Source organism: Dendrobates tinctorius, unplaced genomic scaffold, assembly GCF_039654945.1.
Source record: "Dendrobates tinctorius isolate UK_male_01 unplaced genomic scaffold, ASM3965494v1 ptg000039l, whole genome shotgun sequence".
Taxonomy (NCBI): Eukaryota; Metazoa; Chordata; class Amphibia; order Anura; family Dendrobatidae; genus Dendrobates; species Dendrobates tinctorius.
The window spans coordinates 32,790,297-32,810,956 of NW_027361707.1; the positions used below are offsets into that span (position 1 = coordinate 32,790,297).

The following is a 20,660-nucleotide window of genomic DNA, read 5'->3' on the forward strand; positions in this document are numbered from 1 at the left end:
CTATAGGGGCAAAGGTGATAGGACACAAGTATTTGTCATTAAATTTAGGTTCTCATTCAGTTCCTTCTCCCCTGGTGTATAACATCCAGGCTCTCGCCATGCTGTCTGCCTAATGGCTGGTGGTGAAGAGCTCACTGAGACCAGCACGGTCCTGTAGTTGGAGCCAATGGTGTAACAAGTCAGTTTGTGACATTTCTTATCTGCTAATTTCATTACCTGTGAGTGGTATTATTGACATGTGGAAGGAACCTCAGCCATGAAGTGGAGACCAAATAACGTTAGCATGGGGTCATCGAGTCCAAACCTTCTGTGGTATTAACATCAGTACAAAAACTGTGCCCTTGCCAAGAGCTTCATGGCCGAGCAGCTGCATGCAGCCTTGCATTACCAAGCACAATGCCAAGTGTCAGGTGGAGTGGTGTAAAGCAGCGACCACTGGTCTCTGGAGCAGTGGGATGTCAGCTATGGTGTGAGGTAACTTCTCACTACCATTCATTGTCTTTTTAGAAATTGATTAAAGGTTATGTTTTAATATTTGGGGACCCCTCCAGGCTATATTCTCTTGAGCAGTGGAAACTTGTTCTGTGTAGGGACTCATCGTGCTTCTCTATCTGGCTTGTGATGAATTAGTCTGAGTTTGGTGAATGCCAGGAGAACGTTTTCCTTTCTCCTTGATTGTGCTCAGTGTAGAAGGTGCATAAAGACATGGTTGGGTGAGTTTGGTGTGGGAAAACTTGATTCATTGGGGACGGGTCCTGGGACAGAACGCTTAGCAGTACAGCCCAAGTTTATAACTCTGAGAGGTAACGGGACAAGACAAAAAGGCTGCCCCGGGCGGTAGTTCCAGGATGTCAGTAGCAGAGAAGTTAAGTGCTGTCGAAATTGGCAAACTAGTTTCCTTAAGAGGAAAAGAGGATGCGGAATCACGGCTTGAGTATAGGACTCTCACTTACTGGACTGTAGTACATTGTTGGGTTGTGGTGAAGGCAGGTGAACTAGGGGAGATAGAAACCAAACAAGATAAGAGAAAGGAACTGAGACTGTGTGTGTTGAAGGAAACGTTCATTAAGCTGTGTACCCGCTACCTTTTATACATACACCCCGCCAAGTTATTGTTCAGTAAAAAGTTTATTTGTGACTGGTGGTCTCCCTCATTGAAGTCCTCAACATCCAGTTTTGGCCAACCAAAGTCATCGGTAACATGCGTTTTTGCCAGGGTATGCCCCCATCAATGAAGTCCACAAACCCAGCCAGAACCCCCACTTTCATGTAACGTGTCAGGCATGGAAACGAGTTCCTCGCCCACAGCTACCACCCAGCGCCACGTAGATGCACCCCAAGAACCAAGCATCTGTTCTCTGCTTTATGTGCAGCTTCAAATGTGATTTTGTGTTAGTGTGAGGGAGCGCCAGGGCCGTAGTCGTGACTGAGAACATCGGTTCTTGTGCGCCCTGGTCTCCCGTCACATGCAAAGAGCATCCCATTGTCAGTGTACCTTTTGCTTAAGGCCCCCTCTGGTCGTTTGAGCACAAACAGAGACACAGTTCAGTTGCAACTTAAAATGCAGATCTTTACTTCTTTCTTTGCACAACACATCCTTTTTAGATACAACATCAGCATAGGGTTCCATACTGTCTACATTCTCCACTTTCCCTGCACTTCTTCCTACGGCCTTCAGTACTTGCTTAGGTCGTACTGCCTCTTGCGGTATTGCAGCATCCTCCCTGTTCTGACTCACTACGCTTGGGTGTCCCTCGTCCGTTTTGCCCCAGATACGAGGGCATCTGCCCATACTGTGAACTCACATTGTAGAGCCACCTGTGTCCCCGTACTGTTGTGACCGTTGCTTTAGCCTTTGCGCCACCACTGCTGTCACACTACTGCTGAGGCTGTTCTTATGGCCCACTGGGCCCTGTATGGCTGGGTTCCTGTCTTTGAATGTTACGGAGCTACTGGGTAGCTCGGGCTCTGAAGCCCACCCAAGCTGTTCGGGCTCTCTTGCCCCTCTGACTCTAACCAGGAAACTGTTCCTGCCTTTCCCCCGGTTAACTCCTCCTATAGTTAACTATATACACTGTCTCACTAAGGTGTCATGTACCCCATCTAGTGACCGACTAAGGTACTATGCTTTCCCTATGTTACAATTCTATACATTACCCCACAAAATATATGCACAGCAGCATAACATTTGGTAACCCCTTACATTAAGTGTAAGCAGGTTGCAGGATGCCGTGACAGATAGGAGGCAGAGCAAGGGTTATCAAGTTTAATAACGGGAATACTCCACTCAGGGAGGTAAAGTGTTAAAAAGGGGATTAAACAGTTCCAATGGCAAAGGATATTGTGGGTTGAAGAACAACGGTTCAGATAACGGCAGTTCTGATGAAAGTCAGTGGTTCCTAAGTCCATGAAGTGTTTAGCGCCGACAACGGCTGGTGCGGTGTCTTTTCCAATGGGGTCCTGTGGGCAACAATGCTCCGGCTTCTGGCAGCAGCGGTCGGTCTCCGGTACCTTCCGTTGAGCCTAGTCCATATGCTGCAGTGGCTGACAAGGGTGCGGGCCACAGTACTGTACGAGCCCAACATGGCTCTGCAAATATACACTGGTGAAGTCAGGGTGCAAGTGTCTGGACAAATATTCGCTTGCAACGTCCGTCCTGTTCCCGGTCACTCTTGTGTGGCCGTGCGCTGTACTCACGGACCTAGACCGTACGGCGCCTTGTTCTTAGCTAGTCACCGTGCTCACACTGTACGTCTCCTTCTCTCTGTAGTCTCCGGGCACACTGCACCCCTCTCTATAGTCACCGGGCACACACTGCATGTTCCTCTCTCTCTGGTCCCCGCTGTTGGCGACGAGAGACAGCGTACACTGGCCTGCACGCTGCTGATGCTCCCAGGATGGAGCACTCCTCTGCCTGGCTGCTGATGCTGGACGCACGTCTCCCCTCAGCACAGCGGTCCCTCTGCAGATGTCAGGGACCCTGTCAATGCGCCGGTGCTCTGTGTGAGTAGGGGAAGTGGAGCTCGCCGCTTACCTGACTGCGCGCTGCCCTCTGTTCACGACAAATTCCCCTGTGCTGCGCGCGCTTTCTCCTTTATATGCCCCCGCCCCCCACTATCAGAAGGTTGGTCCGGATCACATCTGGTCCCCCTTACATTAGGACCCCACTGTTGTCAGAACCTGGGCTCTCTGAGGGGCAAGAGCAATCATAGCTGGAAATTATCCATAGTATCTATTACAGAAAATAAGCATAAATTTAAGTATAAAATATAAGCCGGATCCCAAGATTTGGAGGTTTTTTTTAGTTGCCTTTTTACGTTTTTATTATCTCTTGAATATTTTAGGACTATGAGAAGAAATTACAGGACCAGGATGTTGGCACTGCAGAAACACATTTGGATACACATCGGATTATGGTTGCCAAATATCTTCACAAGGTAAGTCATGCCTGATGATATAGAAAAAGGAAGGTTTATGCATATACAGCAGTGTTGAACTTGTTATTGGACTGTGTACCTGAAGAGGTTGTCCAAGTCGGATGTTGATGAGCTATTCTTGGAATAGGTCAGCAATACCAGATCAGTGGGGGTTACACACCTGGTTCCCCCATCAATCAGCTGTCTACAGCTCCTGCTGCTGCTAAATGTACACAGTGTACACCCCGGCTCCATGCACTGTGTATTGGCCATTCTCTCATTCATTTACAAACAATCCGAGCTGCAGTACCAGAGGATGGCCACTACACAGTGTAAGGCGCTGTTTTGGTCTTCCGGCTCTATACAGTCTATATCTAGTCACTCCAGGATTTGCAAACAGCTGTTTGGTGGGGTTGCAAATGTCTGACCCCACCAATCAGATGTTGATGATCTATCCAGGGCTTTGGCCTCAATTTAGAATTTTTAGACGACCCGTTAGACCGGGCTTTATATGGGGCCAACAAATTGTCATAGAAGACCAAGGACAAGGGAAGCCTAGATGATTACAATATATGGCAGAGGAATTGATGTTTCTTATTTAAATGATACCTAATTTTATTTTTCATGTTGTCAGGTTAGGGAATCTGTGATAAATCGGTTCCTGATAGGGAAACATCATTTCATTCTTTCTGACTTGGTGGTTGAAGAGGATATTCCTACTCTTGGGTAAGTTGAGCTATGCATATCTTATTTACTACAATGGGTTCTCAGCCATTGTCCAGGTTGTGTAAAATTATTTGGGAGCCTCCAAAGTAAATTTTTCCTGCAAATATTACATACTTAAAGGGGTTTTGAAACAAACAAAGTACTGACTCCCAGGGACCCCACCATGAAGAGCCCGAATATCCACAACGCAATTAGCTAAAATCCAAATATAAAGGGGAGGTTACCATCCACCTGATGTACAACTCACCACGAAAATTTTGCAACGGACTCCAAGAAACCCCAAACCAGCACTCGCCGAAATGATCCAAATTGGAGGGCAGGACTTTTACTGTTGGTGCCTCGTGCCAAATGTTAGCCTCCATCCCCTCTCAGATGATATATAGGCCTGCTCTATTGTCTCTATTCAACAGAACCCCCCTCCCCCTGTCTTTTACCAACCCTCTCAAACTGTTGACCCCACAGAGACTGCACTTCTTTTATTAATTTAACCTATGCTTGCCCTACAAAGCTAAGTCATGGATCACTACACCAGTGGCTGTGATGTAGGCTTTGTTTGTCCTTGACTGCAGTATTGTATAGGCTTCCCTCCGACTGTTCCCTTACTACCCTCCAACCATTTCATTTCACATCACTACTCCACTCCCTATGGATCCCAACTCAATAACCACTCATACCACCTTTCTTTGTAAAAATTGGCCAAATTGGCCTTTTATTATACAAACATTACAACAATAAATAACTTGTCAGTTAGGAGTTTCTTGGAGCTTCAAAACCTGTGGGAAAACAATAAATAATAACGAACCATCCAGCATTACAGCCAGCCACAACCACAGGCTCGGGGTGGCACCTTTGTTTCCAGAAAACCTTTTCCATAACACCGACTGCCATGGACCCCACCATGAAGAGTCCCAAAATCCACCAAGCAATTAACCAAAATCCAAACTTAAAGGGGAGCTTACCATCCACCCGATGTACAACCTCCACCACAATTTTGCCAACCACTCCAAGAAACCCTCACCACTGCCACAACGAGCATTACCTGACTCCTTATAATGCGAGTCACCCACACCAAAAGATATGCCCGTTCCACTCCTCCTTGAATGCTCAAGGCCTATTCATTAATCCCCACTTCATTCATGGCGCCAAAATTTCCTACCACGGAATCCAGATCTGGGTGCCTCACTACAACCCCTCCAGTTATTGCAATAAAACTTCCCACTCTCCTATTTACTTTTATCCTGGCCTTATTAATCGTTTCCACAGACCGAGCAGCACGCCAAGTTTTTCTAGGCAGTACATCTGACCACAAGAGTGTCCCAAAATCCACACTAGCAGTGTTCCTTCTATGGGAAAAAAGAGAGAGAGGTAGGGAGGAAAGAAGGAAGGTGAATACTAAACAACTAAATCTAATGCTTAAATATACACATTAGTTCTTAATCAATAAACAAGTGCCTCCCATTCAACGCCGTCTTCTGATCCACCCCTCACACCAAATGAGGCTGCACATAAAGTTTCTCCTAAAACTCTAACCTACCTATCTTCTGAACCACCTCAGCCAGGAGTCCCCATTTTTCAGCCTCAGTTGCAACCCCGATGCGGAAACAATGAGATTAGAACCTGTGATCCTCTATCTCCCAAAATTCCAGGACTTCCTGGGAATTGCCAAGAACTGATACTGAAGCAGAAAAGATCCATCTTTGTTCTTCAACAATGGGCCTGAACGATCCACTCCTAAACTTAAATAATTTTTAAAACACTCTATCGGACACATTAGGGACCCCTTCAATGCCCCCAAAATAACCCTTTTCCTTCCCTCTTCCAGTTTGATCTGTTTATGGACCATCACACCCAAAACTCGACAGAATGTACTAAAGCAATCTCATCCTGACCGAATACCCCACTCCCTTTACTTGAGGATGGAGTCACCAACTGCTCATGGCCCCAAAAAATGCCCACGATAAAGCCAGTCAAAACAACGTCTCCTCAAGCTGAGAGCTGCATACTTGTGCTAAACCAACCCCCAATTCCTCCAGAAGCTTAAATTAAATTGGCCTACGAATGTCTGTCCTAGTGAGCCCTTTCCTAAAACGCTTCCGTGCCTGTCCCACAAGAAATTGCTTTGTGATATCCACCAAACCCCTAAACTTTCAACCAAATGCTATCCCTGCCATAAAGCAAATACCTCTTGAAATAGACTACCTTTCTGTTGCCACCTGAATTAACCAACAAAGCAGTACACCTACAAGGTCCCACTCTGACACCAACTTGCCGAATTCCTGTCTCCATGCCTCCTACTCCCTCCATGCAGCTTCGTAAGCTACCCATTTTCTGTCTGCAAGGGACACTCTAATCAATGAGCCCTATTCTCAAATACCCAAGAGCTCCACTGTCCACTTGCAGCCCACAGACTCCATGCATACCACGAAAGGGGGGTGAGGGGACCATGCATACCACGAACGAGGGGTGAGGGGACCATGCATACCACAAAAGGAGGGTGAGGGGACCATGCATACCACGAAAGGAGGGTGAGGGGACCATGCATACCACGAAAGGGGTGTGAGGGGACCATGCGTACCACGAAAGGAGGGTGAGGGGACCATGCATACCACGAAAGGTGGGTGAGGGGACCACGCATACCACGAAAGGAGGGTGAGGAGACCATGCATACCACAAAAGGAGGGTGAGGGGACCATGCATACCACGAAAGGAGGGTGAGGGGACCATGCATACCACGAAAGGAGGGTGAGGAGACCATGCATACCACAAAAGGAGGGTGAGGAGACCATGCATACCACAAAAGGAGGGTGAGGGGACCATGCATACCACGAAAGGAGGGTGAGGAGACCATGCATACCACAAAAGGAGGGTGAGGGGACCATGCATACCACGAAAGGAGGGTGAGGGGACCATGCATACCACGAATGGGGTGTGAGGGGACCATGCATACCACGAAAGGGGTGTGAGGGGACCATGCATACCACGAAAGGAGGGTGAGGGGACCATGCATACCACGAAAGGGAGGGTGAGAGGACCATGCAAATCACAAAAGGAGGGTGAGGGGACCATGCATACCACGAAAGGGAGGGTGAGGGGACCATGCATACCACGAAAGGGAGGGTGAGGGGACCATGCATACCACGAAAGGGGAGTGAGAGGACCATGCATACCACGAAAGGGGGGTGAGAGGGCCATGAATACCAGTATTGGGGGGTGAGAGGACCATGCATACCAGGATTGGGGGGTGAGGGGTAGCATGCATACCAGGATTGGTGGGTGAGGGGACCATGCATACCAGGATTGGGGGGTGAGGGGTAGCATGCATACCAGGATTGGTGGGTGAGGGGCCATGCATACCAGGATAGGGGGGTAAGAAGACCATGCATACCAGGATGGGGGGGGGGGGGGTGAGAGGACCGTGCACACCAGGATAGGGGGGATGAGAGGACCATGCATACCCGGATAGGGGGGGTGAGAGGACCATGCATACCAGGATAGGGGGGGGTGAGAGGACCATGCATACCAGGATGCAGGAGTGAGGGGACCATGCATACCAGGATTGGGAGGTGGAAGAACCATGCATACCAGGGTTGTGGGGTGGGTGAGGGGACCATGCATACCAGGATAGGGGGGTGAAGGGACCATGCATACCAGGATGAGGAATAGGGTGCCATGTTTACCAGGATTGGGGGGGGAGTTGAGGGTACCATGCATACCAGGATAGGGATGAGGGGTGCCATGCATACCAGGATAGAAGGGGAGCAGCACATACCAGGATGGAAGACCATATACCAATAAAAATGCTCCCCACCCGGGTGTAGAACGGGTTCATAGCTAGTATTATATACTTGTCTAAGACCTGGACGATGTGCTTCGATCAAGTGAAGATCAGGAATTTTTTCCGTATGGCATGTGTATATATATATATGGCAAAGGTCTACTATGAAATATATGTAGTCTATAGAAAAAAAATTAAAAAAAAATGCTAATTGGTTGTGTTGAGAAAAAGATTTGCAGGACAATGGTCCAGCAGCTACTTTGGTACTGCGGGCCTTTGGTCCAGAGCCCTGTGAACCTCCTCCTACCTGCCAGCATCACTCTTCTGATTGGAAAGTTGAGTATTTAGACGCGGCACTAGGGATGGATACTGACAGGTAGGAGGAGGTTGGCAGGGCTCTAGTCTGTCGGCTTTCGAGTACCAAAGTCGTAGTTGGACCAGGGTCATGCAAATCTTTTTCCTCAACTCTACCTCAATACTACTGTGTGAAAATCATGGGTTTCCCAAAAAATTGATGTTGCTTTAAAAAAAATCGGTCATAAACTTTATTGAACTTAAAAATACTAGATGATTGATATCTGTTTGAGCCTAAAGTGATGCTCCAGCTCTGAGAAAGCCAAGAAGAAGACTGTTACATCCAGAGCGAATCAACTCGCCATTGATGCACTTTTAGGCTTCTCTGCATTTCCTTTCAAAACGGGTCTTATCAGCGCTGAATAATTGCTTTGGGACCAAACAGACATCAGTGAAAACTCACACGCCTCACATGATCATGACTTATTTCCTATAACTCTTCCATTGGGCATATTCTGTATTTATATATCTATGTTCATGAATTATCAATGCAAATGATCAAAGCGCTTCGTATTGGCACCATATGATCAGTGGGGTATCTAACTGCCACAGAACCACATCAGTCCATAATCATCCCAGACCCTTCGCTGTCCCACATGGCTGTGTTAAGGCCACTTTTTTCCACTGATGTATGCACAAAATATTTCTAGAGGTGTTTTATAGACTGAAGAGCCATGACTATGTAATCACATACAGTACTGATTGTCCTGGCTCTATTTTTTTTTTTTTTTTTTGAGATACTGAGATATGGTTGGATGTTAACTGTGGTGGACTGGGATGCCAAGGGACCACCAGTGACATTAATTCTGGGATCCCACAGTTCAGCTACATGGAATATTTGAATATTTTTTTCATAAATTTGCCTATGCTTCTTTATAATAGTATTTGTGAAAAGTTGAGTAGTTTCTTACATGAATAATGAGCTGCTGCCCATGTCTGTATATGTAGCATTGTGTTCTGTGCCAATTACTGCTCATGTAGGATCATGGGAAGCAAACTCCCGCATAGGGGCCCGTCGGGGATTTGTCTGTGCTCCCGTCGGCCAGTCCGAGATGAGATATAAAAGTATATTAGTAAGTTGTATACATTCATATTATGAACACATCGGAAGATATTTATATTTAAGTGGACAAACTCTTTTAAGAAACGTTCTTCTGCCATGCAATAACCACTTTACCCCAGCAATGAGGGCCTGGTATCACTGACCTGTTATCTCGTTCTTATAGTATGATGATGATTTCTCCATGTGTCTGTGTGGTATTTTGATCTATATTTATACTCTCTCACTTCTGCTTTGCCTGTTATACTAAGTTCTGGTGGCCCTGGGTATGTCATCCATCATTGTTCTAGTTTTCACTGCACTGGCAATAAACCAAGACTGTGTATCCACATCTACCATATCACCTTTACCTATGTGTTACAGCTATGAAATTCCACCTCTGCATCACATTTCTATGACTTGACCATTACTTCCAATATCACCCCTTGGTTATTGCCTGTGTAGGAATAAGTAAAAAAAACAAAACAAAACTCTCACCATAAAGTTGCCATAAAGTATAAGATTGTAAGATAACCGCATGTATTTGAACATGACTGACGAGCCTCCTCATTCAGGTCCTAGTAGAAGGAGTGACATCGTAGTCTTTTCTCAATCCTGTATAATTGAACTATGGTTGTATCACATTGATGGGACCTGATAGGATCAGTGGGATCCTAGAATTTCAAATGGTTTCATTTAATATTTTCTAAATTTGGGCAATGTCTTTTTAAAATCACAATTACGTGTTTTACATTTCTAATTATTTCGATGTTTCCAGTTTTTGTGTTTTTTTTTTTTTTTTTGCAACTTGTAACAACTTTATGGTGGTGTTTTGTACAATAGTGATACATAGTGTCAGTCCTGTACTGCAGTCCTCATAGATGCCAATGAAACAGTGGTCTATATCCTGTAACTACTGTTGTCGTGAAACCACAACCCCAAGCATGTTGGACAGAGACTGCTGGGAGTTATAGTATCACAATAGCCAGAGAGCCATTTACTGAAGACCACTGCTCTGTAAAATGGCTTGGAAAATACATTAATAATGCAATAATGCTGTGGTGCACCAGCCAAAATGATTGCTGGTGGATCAAGATACAAATCTAGAAGACTGGCTCTTAAAGGCGTTCGGTGCACCTTGGGGGTGGGCAAACAGTTCAGGGCACCTTCCCCCTACTCATTTTCAATCTATCTCTGCCCTCCTGTTTCTTGACTGACAGCTTTGTTTTTACAGGAGCCAGTGAAAAGCAGAGATGGGAAGGTGCAATGAACTGTCTGGCCTCCCCTAGGGTGCACTGAGCCCTTTAATAGCATATTTGATGAAAGAGCTGATGAACTCAGTGTGTGAGTCTGGCATATTGGTAGTACATTACTGCAGTTTCATTTATTTTCTGGCATCTGATATACTTTTCCCAACCTCTCGTCCACCATGCATAATTGGGAATTGCAAAGTGAGACATTTTCATTACTACTTGCACCCATTGCTGTCCATTCTCTAGTGTTTCTCCAAGCCATCTCAAGAAGGCTCCACTGAGGACTGCTGCATAGTTAGACCTGTAGCTATATGGTGTAATATACAGGCCAATAATGGTTTCCACTCACATCTCAGGATCCTGGGAATGGATCTCTTCAAGTTAGCGGAACCGAAGCGTCCACTGAAGCCCAGGAGAAAAGAGCGGAAGAAGGTCACTGCTCAGAACCTTTCTGACGGGGACATTAAGGTCCTGGTGAACGTCATCCGTGCTTATGACATACCAGTCAGAAAACCAACGTCTAGGTGAGAGAACTATTCCGAGAGTTTACTGCTGCTTGTTGGGTCATTCCTGGTCCATATTTGCAGATTTAGATTGGGCAAGGGTGGGGCACTAAACTTTATCGACATGCACAAGAGACAATAAACACGCAGCAAATACGCTGCAAAAATGCAGAAAAACCTGCTTTTTGTAAGCTGCTTCTTCACTGCCAAGAGAGCAGGTTTTGCCTGCGGAAAAAAAAACGCGGAAAAAAAAAACGCGGCAAAAACGCAACGTGTGAAAATAGCCTATTGGTACAGTTTGTTAGGAAAGTACCAATGCCTATGCTGGGCTTCAGTTATTGAGCCTCCAGTATACACCGTGGCTGTCAAGACCGTACCATCAGCTTCCTTATTATGGATGGAATATGATTGTGTCAGCTTTTTTCTGCATAATGATCGTTATTCCTCACTACCGCTCCAATACTCCCTTCTACAGAGGAGGAGTAGATTCTTTAGGGAGCCCTGAACATTTGACTGTATGGATGTCACATAAGTGGTGACCCTGTATTTTCCTGATATTGGAGGGGAGCTTTTCTTTCTTTATAGAACAACAATAACATGATTACTGGGCATAAAGCAATGTGGGAGTGGTATTGGATGCCATTAGTAGGTATGCGTTAAGGCCCCTTTAAATTTAGCGATGCACCAGCGATCCCGACCACGATATGACCTGGTCAGGATCGCTGGTGCATCGCTAAATGGTCGCTAGTGAGCTGCCAAACAGGCAGATCTCACCAGCTATGTAGCGGTGCAGCAGCGGTCCTTACTTACCTTTCACACGCAGCGATGCTGACGTCCTCCCGCCCGCGTCCACGCGTCGCTCCGTCAGCGCCAGCAGGAAGCGCCCGACGAGAAATGCACCCGGCCCATCTTGCGCGATCAGCGACAGACAGCGGGGGAGCCGGTCAGAGGTATCACACATAGATATCGCTAGCAATATCACTGCTGCGTCACAAAATCGGTGACGCTTTAGCAATTTTGCTAGCGATATCGCTGTGTAAAACCCCCTTTACCCTGGTGTCTTCTACACACAGGCCTTAATTATTAGGCCTCAATTATATTAAAGCTGGCTTTGTTACCCATAGCTACCAATCAGAGCTCAGCTTTCACCTCTTTAACTTGCTGTGGTAATATGAAAGTTGCGCTGTGATTGGTTGCGAAGGGCAGCAGGGAGAGTTTTCATGCCTCTCACCCTTTTGTATATTCCTGTAGCTTTCTCTATGGTAATCTATCCAAGCCACCATGAATATACCACAGATGAGCTAAGGACAATTTCAATGTGCGTCTCTATCCACATAATCAGATTCTAGTGCTGACACAAAAACACGTTTCTTTTGTATTACTTTCCAATACTAAAGGGGAGTAGGCACATCCCCACATATGAGTGTGATGGAAGATGTTCATGGCAGTAAACAATCTCAGGGTCTGTAGACACGGCGTTCTACAAAGAAGAAACATGTGAATGTGATTTACGCAAACAATAAGATTCTGAAATCACCCTACAAATCATTTTCGCTCTTTCTTTCTCTCTCTTTTTCTCTCTTTCTCTTTCTCTCTCATCATTTGTTATGGAACTGCGATGAAATTACCTGAAAGATCGTCCACTGCATCTTTCCTCCTGGATCATCCATGTGCAGCTGTTCAGGTTGAAAAGGGGTGGATAAGCGAGTAATACATGTTCAGGTTAAAAAAGAGGGGATAAGCGAGTAACACTATCTACCATTGCTTTTATAAGGATCCCTGCTCACATCCCTCAGACACATCTTGGCTACATACATTGGTGGCAGAATAGACCAATTTCCTCCAGAAATCACATAATTAGTAAATTGAGTAATATTGAGAATAAAATACACACAGGAGAACTACAGCTGTTATATGAAGGCCTCAGAGTTTTGTTTGTGAACACAATTGATCAAACAGCATCATGAAAACCAAGGAACACACCAGACAGGTCAGGTTTGAAATAATAGCTCAAGCTCTGAACTTCTCATGGAGCACTGTTCAATCCATCATACACAAATGGAAGGAGTTTGGCACAACTGCAAACCTATCATGACAAGGACATCCATCTAATCTGACTTCCCAATCACGGAGAGCACTAATTAGAAAAGCAGCCAAGAGGTCCATGATCACTCTGGAGGAGCTGCAGAGATCCACAGTTCAGGAGGGAAAATCTGTCCACAGGACACCTATTAGTCGTATACTACACAAATTCGACCTTTATGGAAGAGTAGCCATTTTTTAAAACAAGCCATAAGAATTCCCATTTGAAGTTTACAAAAAGCCATGTAGAGGGACACCGCTAGCATGTGAAAAACGTACTGTGGTCAGATGAAAGCAAAATAGAATGTTTTGGGCTAAATGCAAACCACTATGCGTGGTGGAAAACTAAACACTGCACATCACCTTGAAAACAACATCCCCACCATCAAACATAGTGGTGGCAGCATCCTGCTGTGGGGATGCTTTTCTTCAGCAGGGACAGGAAAGCTGGTCAGAGTTAATTAGAATCTGGATGGAGCCAACTACAGGGCAATCCTGGAGGGAAACCTGTTAGAGGCTACAAAAGACTTGAGACTGGGCATAGGTTTGCCTTCCAGCAGGATAACAACCCTAAACATACTGCCAGAGCTACAGTGGATGGTCTACCTCAAAGTATATCCATGTGTTTTAATGGCACAGTCAAAGTCCAGACCAAATCCCTTTGAGAATCTGTGGCAAGACTTAAAAATTGCTGTTCATACACGCATCCATGTAATGTCACTGAGCTGGAGCTAGTGTGCAAAGAAGAATGGATAAAATGGGTAAAAAGTTCAGAGGTTTCTGAAAACTTACCCAGATTTGAAAGAGCTTCTGATCAAGGTGTGCCGCATCAGCACCCATTTCCACAAGTCAGCTACAGCTGCCATCACTCTGGCAGTGCTGCAGCATCGCATGCAAGTGACGGTTCACAGATTGGTATGCAATGTGCCTGCAGACTGGTACTTCACACTGCACATGCTGATAAGGGTTTGTGAGCAGCAGAGCCCAGTTGTGGAATACCGGCTCCAACATGCCCGTCGGTATTCTGGTCAGCCTCTGCACACATAACAATTGAAGAGTGGGCATGGATGTCTGACATCTGTGAAGTTCTCCAAGACTTTTAGGACACCACAAAGATGATGAGCGTCGATGACACCATAATCAGTGCAACAATCCCGCTTCTGTGCCTACTTAAACAGTTGCTGCTGACAATTAAACATGAAGCTATACATGCAGACCAGGTAGAGATGGAGGAAGACATGAGACAGGGAGCTTACTGCCAAGCCTCAACTCCTCTCCTTTTACCATGATCTTCGAGTTATATTAATCTTTTTAGCAAAAAAGAGTACTGGTTGGTGACTTTGCTAGACCCATGCTACAAAGAGAACCTTGCATCTCTCATTCCTGAAGCGAATAGGTCTACTAAAATGGTGTGATACCAGAATGCCATTTTGGAAAATATGTTGAGAAAAATCCCATCAGACAACGGTAGCGGTAGGGAGCAATCTTCCTTGCCCAACCAAGGAGGAGAGGCGAGGGAGACGCACACACCAGGTACAGCAGAGGCAGGGTTACTGTAACGAATGGAAGCGGAGGCAGAGATGGTGAAGTTCACATTCGTTTTTACTTTTAAAGTGGAACCTCGGGACCATGGTCCGGGGGCTCCGAAGGGGGCGTGACTAGTGAGCCCTGGGTACCCGTAGCAAAGCCCCTCAGACAGAGCCAGAATGGAATACCCGGAGGACACAGGTGCTACCTCCAGTTAGACCCCGAACACGTGGCAGCTGTCCCAGCGGGACCACAAGGGATAACAGAAGTAACAACAGGGTCCTGGATCCTGGTAGTTGGTAAGTAGCTGGTTCCAGTGACTTAGACACAGTCCTCGGACTCAGATGGCTGTTGGCGGAACAGGATGGCTTTCGCCCAGATGGTTGCAGATATAACCAGGATGATCAGGATACTGATATTCTTTGGAGACAGATAGCATTAGAGAATGCACAGAGACTGCAGACGCAGCGCAGACAGGTTAGCAAGAGAACCGGATGTAGCCAGGGGCGTATCTAGGGGGGGGGGGCAGTCGCCCCGGGCGCAGGGGGCGCAGTCGGGCCGCCTAATGCAGCGGTCCGCAGTGTCCTCCCTGGCGGCTGAGTTCTGCCGCCCCCCCCCCCCCCCCCCCCGGCCTGAGAGTCGGCGGTTCTCTGTGTCAGCTGTCAAGCTGACAGCTGGCGCAGAGAAGCTGCGCGTGCCGGCTCCCAGGGAACAATTGTACTGGCGTCTATACAGACGGAAGGAAGCATCCATGTCGGGGGGGGCGCAGGATTGGGGTAAGTGCTGCCCGAGAGGCCATGCTATAGGGAAAAACGAGGGGCTACCTCTTCCCCATATCCCCAGCAGCGGACAGATACAGCATGTCCGAAAAAGCAAAGACGCACGTTCTTTTACGCTGCATGTATCTCTTGTTGGGCTGCGTTTCCGCGGGCGCAGAGCAAGCGTTTATGCGAAGCCTGCGAATCTAAACGCGTCCAGGAGCCCTCCCCTGCGACCGCAACCAATGTGTCAAATGTGGGCCCGATCACTGTCACAGTACATGGCGTCGCTTACGAGAGCAATAGAATCCCTTCAAGCCCCAGATAGGGGCAGGGACAGTGTCTCGCCGCCTTTAGAGGGAACCTCCACCTCACAGGAGCCTCCGGCCTGCAGGGGCCGCTCCCACTCCAGGCAGACCCGGGGGAAATGAATCCACACGGTGTCGCCCAGTCCATCCGGTGCCTTCGGCATCCGTAAGTTCTGCTTCTCACTTCCCGTCACCAGTGGTTGATGGCAAGCAGACCTCAGATTGCGACTCAGACGAGCCCCTTGACCTGGACACTCAAGAGTCACGTGAAACAGTGGACAGCCTCATAGAAGCCGTCAATCAGACCCTGGGGATTGAGGATGATCCCGCAGCGGCTACGGGGCATAAAGTGGCATTTAAACGAGTGAAACGGCCGCACAGAATTTTTTCCTCTCACCCTGAGTTTGAGGACATAGTGCTGCGGCACAGAGAACGTCCAGACCGGCGTTTTCTCGGGTTAAAAGGCACTCGAAACGAGGTATCCGTTTGCTCTGGACCTCCGTAAACAATGGATAGAATCCCCGATAGTGGATCCTCCGGTTTCACGCCTGGCCACTAAGACCCTGTTATCTGTCCCTAGGGTTTCCTCAATTAAAGATCCCACGGACTGCCTTGTTGAGAGACTAGCTCGCTCAGTATATGATGCGTCAGGGTCTGCACTCGCTCCCTCGTTCGCAGCAACTTCGGGAGCTAAGGCCATGTTATCATAGTCAGAAACATTAAGCAGGGTCGCGCAGGAGCAGGATCTACCTGCAGAGATCTCGGAGGTCGCAGGTCAGATGGCGATAGCCGTAGACTATGTAATGAATGCGTCTTTGGATGCGGCCAGTTGTTCAGCAATTGCTGCCGCTAATGCAATCTCTATCTGAAGAGCCCTATGGTTGAGGACATGGCGGGCCGATTCTACTTCCAAGAAGTCCTTGACTTCCCTGCCTTATCAGTGCGGCCGACTATTTGGAGAAAAGTTGGATCAACTTATCTCCGACTCCACAGGAGAAAAGAGCGGGTTTCTCCCTCCACAGCAGGTTAAACCGCTTTTCGTCACCCGGTTCAGGCACGTTTTCGGGCCTTTCGCAGTGCCACCGGCCATTCTAGGCCGAGCGTGACTGCATTCATCAGGGGGCGGCCGCTAAGCAGCCTGAGCTTGGTCCGGGACCGGAATAGGAGACCAGTCCGGAGTCATGCGTTAAATGACTCCGGTTGGACTACGGGGCCCAATTCCGCCACCTCAGGCCGCCCCAACCAGGATGGGGAACGGCAGGTCTCATATAGAGCCAACCCATTGGGGAGAATGCGTGCGCAACAGGCCAGATCGAGGGGACCCAGATCCTAAAGATCATCGGCCAAGTGACTCAAGGCTTTACCAGACGACACCAGCAAGGTGGGCGGCCGCCTACTCTGTTTTCGCCACGTCTGGGCAAACATTGCTCACGACGTATGGGTAAAAGAATTGGTGTCCTCAGGTTACAAAATAGAATTTGTCAGATACCCTCCAAAATGTTTTTTTTTTTTTTTTTTTTTTCTTTCCCGGCTTCCCAGGGTGGATACCCAGGTAAGGGCTCTATTGGGAGCCATCAAGTCGCTCCTGCACAACGGAGTCATTGTTCCAGTGCCAAAACACGGAAGAGCTCAGGGGTTCTATTCCAACCGTTTTGCGGTTCCCAGAAAGGACGGGTCTGTCAGGCCTGTTTTTGGACCTGAAGCTTCTGAACAAATTCATCAGGATCAGACATTTCCGGATGGAGTCTCTCCATTCAGTTATATCGGCCATGGAGCAGTAAGAATACTAAGGCCTCAATAGACAACCAGGACGCATTTCTGCATATTCCCATTTTTTCCTCCTCATCAGAGGTTTCTACGCTTCGCCATCAGCGTTCAACATTTTCAGTCCGTAGCGCTACCCTTCGGGCTAGCCACAGCTCCCAGAGTGTTCACAAAGGTTATGGCAATTGTCATGGCCACACTGTATTCTCGAGGCATAGTCGTCTTGCCTTATCTGGACGACATCTTGGTCAAGGTCCCGTCAATACAGGCATGTGAGGAAAAGGTCAACATCACGCTAGATACTCTTGCCTGCTTAGGATGATTGGCAATGCAAAGAAGTAATCCCTTGTGCCAGTTCAGAGGATCTCCTTCCTAGGAATGATCTTCGACACTTGCCAATGGTTGGTAATTCTTCCTCATTAAAAGGCGCTAGTCTCCGGCAGGGAGTCCGGACACTACGCTAACCAGTCCCTCATACTATCCGATCCGCGATGAAGATCCTAGGGAAAATGGTGGCAGCAATGGAAGCGATACCTTTCGTCCAGTTCCATCTTCACCCCCTGCAGCACGCCTCGTGTCAGCCTGGGGCAAGAATCCTTTCACGCTCGATCGGCGGTGCCAACTGTCCTCTCAAGTCAGGCAGTCGCTCGGATGGTGGATAACCAGTTCCTCTCTGGCCTAGGGGAAACCTTTCCCTCCAGGTCATGGGCTGATAATGACAATCGACGCCAGTCTCCTCGGTTGGGGAGCGGTGTTTCGCCGCCACACAACCCAGGAACGGTGGTCGCCACAGGAGGCTCGCCTCCCGATCAACTTATTGGAGATACGAGCAATTCGGCTGGCTCTGCAGAAGTTTCATCACTTTCTAGCAGGCCGCCCCATCCGGATTCCATCGGACAATGCCACGGCGATGTTTACATAGTTCGTCAGGGGGGCTCCCGCAGCAGAACAGCCATGCGCGAGGTGGGGCACGTTCTTCAGTGCGCCGAAGCAAACCACTCGGTGATTTCGGCTGTCCACATCCCTGACGTGGAAAATTGGGTGGCAGACTACCTCAGCTGGCAGGGTCTTGCATCCAGAGAGTGGTCTCTACATCCCGAAGTTCTTCAGCAGATTTGTCAAGTGTGGGGAGCTCCGGATGTGGACCTGATGGCTTCCAGAGTGAATGCCAGGGTGCCCACATATGTCGCTCGGGCCAGGGACCCGCAGGCATTCGCGGTGGACGCGCGGGTTCTGCCATGGAACCAGTTTCGCCTCCCATATCTATTTCCCCCACTGCCACTACTCCCGAGAGTCAGCAAGGGATCAAGACGGAAGGGGGGCCGGCGATTCTGCTGGCCCTAAACTGGCCCCGTCGAGCGTGGTACGCAGATCTAATGCAGCTGCTCGCCGAAGTTCCTGGGCGCCTGCTAGAGTGCCCAGATCTACCGTCTCGAGGGCCGATGTGCCACCCGAACTCAGGGACCCTGTGTTTGACGGCAGAGCCGTTGAATCTTGGATTCTAACCCAGGCAGGGTTCGGGAGCAAGGTGGTCGCTGCAATGATTAGCGCCCGGAGGCCTGCTTCAGCATGAATTTACCACCACACCTGGAAGGTGTTCTTTGCTTGATGTCGAGGCCGCGGTGTTTCTCCGCTGAAATTCTTGATCCCCAACATCTTGGCTTTTCTCCAGTCGGGCTTAGAGAACCCGGATAGCTCAGTCGGTAGAGCATTAGACTCGGGCTTTGCCCCAGGTTCCCGCAGGAGACAAATGTCGGCCTTATCCGTCAGGTTCCAGTGCAGAATTGCTACCAATTTGTAGGTGAAGACTTTTCATCCAGGGAGTGTCCCACTTGATACCTCCCTATAAGGCGCCTATGGACACCTGGGTCCTTAACATGGTCCTAAGCGTTCTGCATGAAGCTCCATTGGAACCGCTTTAGGTTATCTCTTTGAGGTACTTTTTTCTGGAAAGTTGTTCCCCTAGTGGCCATCACTTCCATCAGGCGGGTTTCAGAGCTGGCGGCTCTATCCTGCCGAGCTCCGTTCTTCACTTTCCCTAAGTATAGGGTGGTCCTCAGACCAGCCCTTCTTTTCTGCCGAAAGTCATGTCCTCTTTTTCACATTAATGAAGATGTTGTTTTGCCTTCATTTTGTCCAGCACTGGTGCACCGGGTGGAAAAAGGCTCTTCATACGTTAGACCTGGTAAGAGCCCTCCGGAGGTACGTGTCGCGGACGGCACCCTTTCGTCAGACGGACACGCTGTTCATGCTCCCTGAAGAGCGCAGGAAGGGACTTGCGGCCTCAAAGTCGACCATAGCCACATGGATTCGTTTGACTATTCAGGAGTCCTACCGCATTAGAGGCACGCCGATTCCAGCAGGGATCAGAGCGCACTCTACCCGGGCAGTGGGCGCCTCTTGGCCGCTTCGGCACCAGGCTTCGACGGAACAGGTTTGCAAGGCAGCAACCTGGTCCAGCCTGCACACATTTGCCAAACAGTATAATATTCATGCTCAGGCCTCGGCGGATGCGAGCCTGGGTAGAAGGATTCTCCAAGCAACGGTGGCGCACCTTTAAACAAGAGGTGCATGTAGCTTGGATCGGTGAGTCAATCTCCCACCCAGGGACTGCTTTAGAACGTCCCACAGTATCTTTGTCCCCCAATGAGACGAAGGAGAAACATGGATTTTTGTGAGTACTCACCGTAAAATCCTTCTCTCCGAGACGCTCATTGGGGGGGACAGCACCCACCCTGTTAGCCAGTTGGCTCTTGTTTTGTTTAAATGAATGTGTTTACCTATTTGATATAAGGGTGGTGTTTTCCTTTGGACATGTTGTACCTGTATTAAGGCTGATTTGTTGTTCTCCTACTGCTTTGGCACCAAACTGATTTCCGCCTTCAATAGGGGCGAAGGTGTATACTGCGGAGGAGGAGCTAACCTCTTTTTTTCACTTAGTGTCAGCCTCCGAGCGGCAGAAGCATACACCCACAGTATCTGTGTCCCCCAATGAGCGTCTCGGAGAAAAGGATTTTACGGTGAGTGCTCACAAAAATCCATGTTTTTGACAGTTAGAGTGATCAATGAGTGGAACAGGCTGCCACAAGAGGTGGTGAGTTCTCCTTCAATAGAAGTCTTCAAACAGAGGCTGGACAGATATCTGTCTGGGATGA

At 48.2% G+C, this 20,660-nt stretch overlaps 1 protein-coding gene across 2 annotated transcripts in view; it reads left to right on the forward strand.

The window, feature by feature from the left end:
• The window catches only part of CC2D2A (coiled-coil and C2 domain containing 2A), a 177,837-nt gene that overhangs the window by 108,322 nt on the left and 48,855 nt on the right, over positions 1–20,660 (forward strand). For both annotated transcript variants that reach the window (XM_073574599.1, XM_073574600.1), the window contains exons 21-23: positions 3,345–3,437; positions 4,051–4,142; positions 10,920–11,087. In XM_073574599.1, coding sequence (XP_073430700.1) covers positions 3,345–3,437; positions 4,051–4,142; positions 10,920–11,087 — 353 coding nt within the window. The remainder of the gene's footprint in view (positions 1–3,344; positions 3,438–4,050; positions 4,143–10,919; positions 11,088–20,660) is intronic.